The sequence below is a fragment of the Alligator sinensis genome, unplaced genomic scaffold (genome assembly GCF_000455745.1).
Source record: "Alligator sinensis unplaced genomic scaffold, ASM45574v1 scaffold400_1, whole genome shotgun sequence".
In the NCBI taxonomy this organism is placed as follows: Eukaryota; Metazoa; Chordata; order Crocodylia; family Alligatoridae; genus Alligator; species Alligator sinensis.
The window spans coordinates 1,139,713-1,149,667 of NW_005841897.1; the positions used below are offsets into that span (position 1 = coordinate 1,139,713).

The 9,955-nt window shown below is 48.7% G+C and overlaps 1 protein-coding gene across 11 annotated transcripts in view; it reads right to left on the minus strand.

Moving 5' to 3' along the window:
- Positions 1-6: 6 nt before the first annotated feature.
- RECQL5 (RecQ like helicase 5) overlaps positions 7-9,955 on the minus strand; it is a 48,004-nt gene continuing 38,055 nt past the window's right edge. For 2 of the 11 annotated variants that reach the window (XM_006018269.2, XM_014517245.2), the window contains 12 exons: positions 8,891-9,118; positions 7,777-7,876; positions 7,012-7,048; positions 6,289-6,347; positions 6,064-6,137; positions 5,385-5,478; positions 4,833-4,961; positions 2,938-3,614; positions 2,589-2,664; positions 1,380-1,631; positions 768-840; positions 7-622 (listed from right to left, as the gene is read on the minus strand). In XM_006018269.2, the coding sequence (XP_006018331.2) occupies positions 522-622; positions 768-840; positions 1,380-1,631; positions 2,589-2,664; positions 2,938-3,614; positions 4,833-4,961; positions 5,385-5,478; positions 6,064-6,137; positions 6,289-6,347; positions 7,012-7,048; positions 7,777-7,876; positions 8,891-9,118 (1,900 nt within the window). In that variant the 3' untranslated portion in view covers positions 7-521. The other 9 variants (XM_025197443.1, XR_003092733.1, XR_003092736.1 and 6 more) reach the window with 9 other exon arrangements.

Here is a 9,955-nt window from a genome sequence, read left to right on the forward strand (position 1 = left end):
CTTTCCCTTAGAATAAGTGTCAGGAACATGGCTGTCATCTCCCATCAGTACAAACCCTGAGCAAAACACATGCAGCTGAGATCTCAGCATAAGGCTTCTTTTGGTAAAAATTTAAATAAAAGTTGGGGGGTGGGTGGGGGACACTGCCAGGAAGCAGCAGCAGCAGCATCCCAGCCACATCCATCTCCATCACTGCCTGCAGTTCTAAAGCCCTTCTCAAACCACAGTGGGAAGCAGAGGTGGGGGGGCATCACAGAGCACCTGAGGAGAGCAGCATTAACGATGGCAGACCTCCAAGCAAGGGCTGACAAAGATGGCATTGTCCCTTCATTGCTGGAGAATGCCTGCAGGCAAAACCACAAGGGTCGCTTTCCTAGAGACGATGTCAGGGCCACCAAGGTGGCAGAGATTCAAAGAACCAAAAAGCAGCAGGGCTGGAAAGCTCCCCTCTGCATCTCCATGAAACTCCTCGGAGTCCAGTGACCACAGGCAGGAACGGAGCCAGCAGAAGAGCAGGGGGATCATCTCTCCAAGCTGGACAGCTCCTGCCAGTCTGCCTCGTTTTCACACCTGACCCTTGTTTTGAAAAACTCCTTGATGAGTCTTTGCGCTTCTTCTTTAACTGTAGAGAGAGGATAAGGCCCCTTTGAAGAGACAATCCTGCACCACCCCTTGCCCCAGCTGGGTCCAACATTCTCCTTACTTTGAGAGAGCATTAACCCATTTAGCACCTAAGAAACCCCATGCACCAACAGTGGCCAACTCACCCGTCTTGCGGATGGGATTCTTCTCTCCAGTTAGTAAGTGAGAGAGGTGTCGGGCAAACCCCTTAAATAGATCCTAAAGTGTAGAGGGAGAAGCAGAGAGCAACAGTCACTTGCTGCTGAAACCATCACCATGTCAAGCATGAACATCTCTAAGTTGTCCAGCACCTAACACAATGCAGGTGAGCATTAAGAGTATACTATTTGGACTGCACTTGTCTACAGAACAAAATTGGAGATCCATTATACTATGCTCTGTGCGTGTATACGCATATAGGTTGTGTCCTGAAGGTCTTGGCTAGAACAGACTGGAGCCAAACTTCAAAATTCAGAAATCTGACAGGACAAACATGACATGGCATCAGGGTCCCAGACACCTCTGGCTACAGTGACTGCACCCTGTCTTTGTCTGTAAGGGAGTTTTGCTTCTTGGGTCATTAAGACAACTGAACTCACTCAGGTTGTGCATTATGTTCAACCACCACGTGGCAGGGAGTCCTTACAATCAAACATTAGCAGCCCACTGAGTCCATGCATCCCTTCCACATCCCAAAGCCTTGTCAAGATGCTGTTGCAGTCTCCTCCTGATAGAGGAAGCCATAGATTATGTCTTACCTTGGAAGCAAATTTGCCCCCCTTGTAAAACGGGGTCAAATACTTGACGACTATGTCTGCTGTCTCCTTGAGGGACACGCCTTTGGTAACTGGCTGGATGGTCTTGGTGGTTCCTTCTTTATCAACCTCTGACAAACTTGGATCAAAAGTCACCTTCTTCTTTACGGGGCCAACACCTTTGCCCTCTGGCTGGGACAAGATGGAAGATTTGCCCGCTGTCCGCAGCTTCTTTGCTGCGGGGCTCTCCATATCCTAACAACAAAGCAAGAACAGTGCTTATTCATGCAGCAGTATCAGACCCTTAAGGCCCATGTTGCCTTCAGAGAAACAAGCATCCTTATCCCACCCTGTAATTTCTCACTTAGAGAATATCATTTCGAGATCCATTTGACTGGCTCAATCTCCTTCCGCAGAGACGTGGGAGAGGAGTTGTGAAAAAAAACCCTCTATGATCGCTACGTTTAGGATTAGCTTCTCTTAAGACCAGTGTATCTAACTGCATACAGGAAAGAGATGGGAAAACTAGTTTGGATAGCTGTAGGGAACGGGTCCCCTGGACAGAACTTAGCTGGACACAAGGCTACTGACAGATTCATGTTGGTGCCCCATGCATGGGCAGGTTCTAGAGCAATCGCGCATCAAAAATGTAGGGCTGGGGGCAGCAAGACTGGACAGTAAGTACTAACTGCACAGATGCCCACTACTGGCTGGTCCATAAAGGTCAGCCTTGACGGTTTCTCCATGAAGGCAGCAACCACCATCTTATTTACAGCAACACAGAGGCTGTAAGACATACTCAGAACCCCCAACTACATGCTGTGAGCCTACACTTAACTTTAAGTATCACCATCCACATTTCATAGAGAGGAAGAAAAACAACCAAAACCATCACAAGCCAGAGGCCTAATTTCCAGACGACTGAGCACAGACAGCTTCAGTATGTTCTGCCCAGAGTTGGTAGTGTTCAGCATCACTACATAGTCAGGCCAGAAGCAGTTTACCCAAGTCTTGCAGCACCTCTTGTACTAGATCCTAGGAACTCAGGCTCCCAGTGAGAACACATGCCTATGCTCTGCTGCAACTGGAACAGCACTGATCCCAGAGAACTATTTTATCAGGTGAGTTCAGACCAGGAGGGTCATGCCCAGGGAGATGCAGGGTGAAAGTCAAGTGATGGAGAACAGGACAAAAAGACTCATTAAGTCTTACCTCCTCTGGTCCTGGTCTCTTCCCAATCTGACTTTCCCCAGCAGGAGCAATTTCAGCTTCTGTAACAGCTTCAGCACTGTGGGGAAGGAGAGGAGAGGAGGACGAGATCATTTCCTTTGGTTTAATTATTCCTTGACAAGGGCTTTCCAAGTGCTGATGGCTTTACCAGAGATTTATAGCAAATGACTGCAACTGCACAATGGACTTCCCTATCCCCAAGGTGGGGTTTTAATACATATTCCCACCTCCCCCTAGCACAAAGGGGCTGCCTGGGTTAATCAGCCAAAAAAGCAGATGGGGAAAAGGCCATAGCAGGATTGAACTGAGGCAGAACCTCAGAAGCCCTCACCTGGGTTTAGCATCACTATCTTGCTCTGCTTGCATGGGTGCAGATCCAGAGCCCTGTTCGGTCTCTGAGCTCTCAAACCTGTCAGTCTTCCTTGACGCAGGGTCCTCTGCCTGGAACTGCCCAGGCACATTCCCTGCTGACACCCTGTTGTCCTCTTGAGTCTCTTTGCTTTGAGGTTCTAGCTTGTCCTGCTTCTCTTCCGGAGAAGACTGAGGTAGTTCATTCACAGGAGAGCTGTCTCTCTCTGCCAAGATGTGTCCTGAAACTTTTGGCACTGCTTTGGAAAGGGAGAAGAATTTGGAAATGTCCTGGGATTCTTTTCTGGCTGCTTCTGCCAGCAGCTGCTGCTTCTTGGTGGGTTTTGCCTTCTTGGTAGGGCTGTCCCACAGGGAGACTTTGGCATCGTCATTGGGCTGCTGTCCCTTGTTTTCAGGGGCTTGTACTGCTCCTCCTGCACTTGTGCATGCTTCTTTGGTCACCTTTTTTTCATTTTCGAAGCCAGTGTCTCCATTACCCAGTCCTGAATCACATGGGTGGTTGCCTTGTGGGCCTGCACAATCCTCTTCCTCCTCCACCAAGTTTACTTCACTCTCCTCCTTGGTCTTCAGCAGTTCTGAAGCTGTCTGGAACAAGTCAGAACCCCTTCGAAATCCAGCTCCCACCCGCTTGGGCTTGAACTAGAGAAAGGAGGAAGCCAGACAGAGACAGTCAAGGAGGCCCAGTCATAGATTCATAGATGTTAGGGTCAGAAGGGACCTCAATAGATCATCGAGTCCATCCCCCCCACTCATAGGGAGTCCACTCCTGCTTAATAGCCCCATGCCTGCCAACTTCAAATGAAACTTGGCTCCTTCCATCACACACACATATTCCCTCACAGGCAGCTTATTCTGTGTGGATGGCTTATTTTTGAGGTGAGACCTCAGCACTGATGCCAGAGAGAGCCTGCTTGGTTTTAAGGAGGGGATGGACAAAGGCTGAATTAATGGCCTCTCCCCACCAAACGAAGAAGAGGCCCCCAAAACAAGGGAACAAGCAATTACTTGAGGCAAAAAAAATAAGACGGGTTCCAAGGCACAAGGGACGAGAGCTGAGTGGGAACACTGGGCACAGAGCTGTGGAGACTGTCCCATGCTCCATGAAACAGTGGATGCCACAACTCCCACCCTGAGCTTCCTCCTCCTGATCCGACAGGCAGCCACTTTGGCCAGTGCCAGATGGAGGCTCAGGAGGTCTTGTGACTTTGTGGGGCTACAGATGGGCAAACATAAGAACAGGCTGGTGGAGAAGTGCAGTGCTTCTAAAACTCCTGCTGAGGTTTGGACTAGAGCTTGCTACATTCTACACGTACCAGGATCTCCGCCTTGCACACAATGCAGGTAGCAGAACATGTCAGTGCCCTGTAGCTAACACAGAGGACATCAGAGCCATAACCCTGTGCAGCAGAGTTCCTGCCAGCACAGGAAATAGCAAGACAAGCTTCCTCCTGCCAAAATGCTTCTTCCCAACCAGTAGAAACCTCTGGAGTGTGGGGTAGTTTAATCCTAGAGTCTCATTCAGTTCCTGGAGCCCCTCAACAGAAGCTACCAAGCAGAGATGCCAGAAAAGGAAATGCGCCCACTAGGAAGAATCAGCCAAAGCTACAAAAGATCTTGCAAGAAAAGCTGGCCCACCCCTTATTTTATAACCCCATCTTTATACATGCCCTGCTGGGGCTGCAGCACAAGATCGCACAGCTTAGAAAAAGGCATGGATGGCTTTTTAGCTAAATCAAGGATTTAGCACTCTCAAATGGCCAGGTGGCCACCAACTCTTACATCTTCCAGGCAGGAAGGAGGCTTCCATTACCAGCAGGAACCCTGTAATCCTTCTGGGTAGTGCCCTTCCATACTTACCGAATAGACTTGGGATGCTGGGAGAAAACCATCTTCCACTGAGGTTTCTGACTTAATTTCATGGCTGCTGTTGCCAGTTCCAGCTGAATACAACTCCCCATCCTTCGAGGCTTTGTTGATTTCTGCTACCTGGGGTTGGAAGAGAACAGGAACATTTCCAGAGGCTGGAGTCTTGAAGCTGTCCTCAGTCTCAGCATACCTTGCTCCTGACTTAAGGGTATGAATTACCCTAAGGCAGCACAAGTTTACCAGCCAGACTAACCAAGGATGTTTGTGTGTAATGATGGTGCAGAAAGATCAGGAGAACCCCCTGCCCCTTTTATATTCAAGCCTAGGTTATACACCTACAGATATTCCCAAACCCATGGATGCGCTCCAAGCTATGTGCAGGGCAGGAACATAGACTGGACATGCTCAAAGGGAATCTACCCCTTTCTTTCCCCCTTGAGTCTGACACATGCCAGATTACAGATCTACAACAATGAGGAGCAGGGAGAAGCAGCAGCAGCAGCAGCAGCCCCTACCACTCTGCTCCCCCAGCACAGCTCTTACCTTCTTGAGCACAGTTGCCTTGTAGGAGTTGGCCATTTTACTGGTTCTGAACACCTGATACTCCATCTCCACTGCACACGTGTGAGGATCTGACCTGCAACACAAACTTCAGTCACACCTTTGTGCTTGCAAAGAGGTACTGAGGTTACCGAAGGGTCTCCCCTAGGGGCATGGGATTCGCATTCTTTGGGCCATATGAGGATCAGAGCCAGAGGAAAGAATGACAGTGATTTAAGCCTGAGGATATTTAAATTCCCTGGTGGTATCCAGGGAATGGCTTAGTGGAGGCGGCAGGGGGCAGGAGCCAGAATATCTCCTCTGACATACCTAGTTCAGAGCCAACTTTGTGAAGTGCACCATCTCCATCTATTGGGGTCAGCGAGAAGTGCAACCCCGAGAAATACCACCAGTTGAGCTAGATAGGGATAACAATGAGTCCTGATTCTCAATCCCGTGTTTTAAACACCCTTATAAAAGGGGCCTCGGTGCCATTAAGCAAAGCCGAAATAAACTCTCATGCCCAACAAGCCAGAAAGAAAAGAGGGACAAGACTTTGCTCGAGTCTTCTTGTAAAGCCCCAGAGAGCAATTTGCAGATGGTGGTGACAACTGTCATCCCTATGATCTGGCTCAGAGCCAGGAAGGCCTTGCTGCTTTGGACCTCCTTTCACGTTTTATACCCATTTTCTACTGGTGCTGCCTTCTGGTTGCTGCTCAGAGCTTCTTCCAACATCTTCAAGCAGTGTTCTCGAGCCTAAAAAGAACAACCAGAAGGATATCCTCTTTCAGAAGTGATGCTGCTTTTTTTCCTAACTATGGAGACCAGGAAGGAGCAGACAGTAGAGGCAAGAGGTGAGAAGCAAAGGGCTGGAAACATCAGTCTGAATTCAAGTGCCTTCTCCTACCTTCACTGTCAGTTTGGAGATCTTTCTGCTGGAGGCATCCGTCAAGGGGCAGCTTTCGTCTACCATAGAAGAAATGTATTAAAGAGATGTTTCCATCTCCCACTCCTTTCCCCATCACCTCCCAGCATGAGGAAAAAAGGACATTCTAATGCCTCTTGGACTTGCCTTTCCCACAAGGCCACCAGGGCAGTTACAAAGTTATCCCTTTCTGCAGAGGGGTTACACGTTCCAGAAGAACAAGTGAAAGCTGAAGTGAGAGTCTGCTCACTGGGGTAGGGACCTCTGTCTCTAGTATGAGACTTGTGCTTCCTGGGAGTGAGAGTGCTGTGAAGAGCTTTCAAAGCATTCAGGTATAAGGAAAGACAACCTCATTTGAGACTGTCTTTCTTTGTCATTTCTATTGGGCAGGCCAGTTCAAACAGATGAATTCTATACCTTAGCAAGGGCAAGGCCAGAGTTGGACTCGGACCAATTCTTCCAGTAAAGAGTTCCACAGCCACCAGCCCACTGCTCTGAATTAATGCAAGCTCCAGGTGCTAGGTACTGGAACCAGCTGTGTCATCTCTGGATTAGTGAACCAGTAAGTAATCATTGCTGGTTATCCCTGAAGTTGATACTATAGAAGGCATTGGGTTTGCAACAATGGTCAGGGTTCGTCTTTCCCAGGGAACTCTCTCCTTGTTGGGGACCCACTGATAAAACAAAAGCAACAGAGAGTTCTACCTGGAGCGACAAAGGCCTCCTTCTCAGGCTCCCTGCCCTGCAGGAACACAGAGATTGGTCAGACATTTCCTTCTCCACTGATGTATATGAAGAACACAGGACACCTCAGATGTAGCTCTTACCACCATGTTCTGGAGAAGAATAGTGCTCAAATTCTAAAAGGGAGGAGGTGGCACCAAAAAAGAGAACACCTGGGGAGGGCAATGATTAAGAGTTGCAATGGAAAGGCCAGACACATGCTGTCGCTATAGATGAGAGAAAGATCAAACGGGAAACGGTGCTCATCTTCTAGGGAGAGAAGAGGCTGACTAGGGCCAAAGTACAATATTGAACAAGCTAAGGAATCAAATCCCCTTTACTAGTCCAGGGGAGGGGCCAGCTCATGGACAGTCAAGGAGAATTTCTTTACATAATATGGTCAGTCCACAAATGAGAAGGAGAAAGGCAGCAAAAGGAGCAATTTACAGAAACTAGATAGAGCAGCAGCACAATACACAGGAGTGAGTAGCAATAGCTGCTATTCAGGAGCTGGGATAGAACGGCCTTTAATAAAAGAGTGCCGATGCTGATAGGAAGCGCCACCTAACAGCCCGAGCTAAAACTAGGGCACGGGACTCCCAGGTTCCATTTCCAGGGCTGGTATCAACTCCTTGCGAGTTGTGATCTCAGGCTAGTCACTTAAGCTCTTTATGACACCAGCTATAGGTGGCTGAAAGTCATCTGCACTGGCCCTCCCGGGCACCGAGCTTGTGGATCTCACCTCACCTTGCGCAGACTCATCTGCTTCTTGTAGAAGTTGTTCCACTCCCGTTTCCGACTCTCCTCGCCAGCTTCATCCCCACTCCCACCACTGCCTTCGTCATACCTGGGGAAAACAGGAGAGTTAGGAGAGGGATACAAAGCTCTGCAGAGGAAGCAGTTGGTACAAAATGCTCAAAACCTGGCTCACTTCAATTATTTTTTCCAAAAATACTCATGTGCGCAGACTTCCACTGAGGGCTGTGCTACTGCGGATTACCTTTCAGTTACTGAAAGGGTCAAAGGACATGCATGGGAAATTACTATGGAGTAGCCGATACATTGTAAACCCTTTCCTTCATTCACCTCATAGCAGCTTGTTCATTTGCCTGGGCCTTTAAAGCTTCCTCTTCCACCCCTCCTCAAGCTGAACAATATTTTCTTCCATTAAAAGGCCTACCAAAAAATCAATGGGCTAACAGTGCAACAAACAGCTCCCGATCACCAGAGGAACGAAGAACAAACAGTGCTGCAGACTGAGAGACAGCTGCACAGGTGGAAGTGCGGAGGGACCGAGGCTTGACAACACAATAGCTGCAGCCCCTCAGTGCTACCCGCCTTTCATTTAAACACAAAATCCCTTTGTGCCTGGAAAAATACCTCGTGTGTGCTCGGCACCAGCACCCAACGGTGATAGCACTTCACAGATTCCACCCCACGGCTCCACGTTTCCATAGAGAAAGAGGTTAAGCAACTCACTTAGGCCATACTAGGACTAAGCCCTAAATGTGTGATTGGAGTCTCTCTCACAGTTAGTGGCCTAGTTCAAACAGACCTTTTTTAGATCAGTTCCCTGAACCACCATACCGCCTACGGGGCAGTCAGTTGTTCTCGGGTCAGCCAGAACAGCTTCTGGCTCCTGGGGACATAAATTCGAGGGAGGCAGCCAACGCGTGCGGAAAAAGAAATTCCAGTCCCCGATGCCAGAAGTTACAGGAAAACGCCGCACAAACATCTGCTGAAAACAGGAGCAGCTGGGCTGGCAGCTGTGGAGGTCGAGGAAGGGCCCTACTCTCTCCAGCGCAGTTGGCTGCAGTCTCAGGGAGGCCGAGCTATCAAATTCTGCTGTTGAACTGCCTACCTGACAAAGCCTCCGTAGCCTCTCCTCCCTCCTTCGTACAGCTCCGGGTCGTAGGTGCCCCGAGATGAACCCGCAGGTCCGATGCAGGTTTTGCTCCAGTTGTTGCTGCAGCACTCTAGTGAGTCCAGCTGCTTTTTCACTGCTCCTGGGTTCTTACAGTAATCGCAGCTCTTGTTACAAGGGGGGGTGGCATCTCCGAAGTATTTTGCTATTGCAGCATGACGACAGCTAAGGACAAGGGAGAGGAAGGGATCAGGACATGCTGAGAACAAACTGCCACCCCCTTTCAACAACCTAAAAGGTTAGGATGGGTCCAAGATAATACATATCCAGATCACTTGTACACACATCCGCAGGATTTTGGATACATCTACAGATCTCATGATGATGAGCTGTTCATTTTACAGCCTCGTGGTCTGAAGATGGCCCAAGCCAACATACTTCCCCAAGTACAAAAGAAAAGCATTGCAGCAATAAACTGATCAAGACCACATAGAAAGGAGGTGCAGAAGATGACAGGGCAACTTTGCCCCCAGCTAGCATGCATTTTGGATTAGGAAATCCTGGTGGCCAGAACATGGCCAAGACTCCAATAGTACAAAAACAAGCAATAACCACCCCCAGCCCCTCTGCTCTCACAATATCGTGCAACCAGTTCTATGAACCAGCAACTAGATTTTTCCCAGACTCTTCAAAGATTTTTGCCAATTCTTTAGAAGCTCAGGATATGAATCTGTTACAGTAACATGGATAGATTCGCCCTGGCAACACAGGCATGGGAAAAATCCCACACCCAGAACATCCCACACTTGAACTTAGTGAAGGTGCCATCTGATTTGGCTGGTGAAAGAGGGAGAAGAGACAAGTCATTTGTAGCTGGCAGGGAGCAAGGAGAATTTTTTTTTTAAAGTTAGATCACAATAACTGGGCAATCAGACCAGGGCTGCTGGGAAAGGGGGAGATGAAGGGGGTTACCTAAAACAGCATACAAAAATTAAAAAGGAGATAAGAGCCCGTTCAGACATCAGCTAATTTGCTTCCTGTGTATAGGAGTAGCTCTTTCCC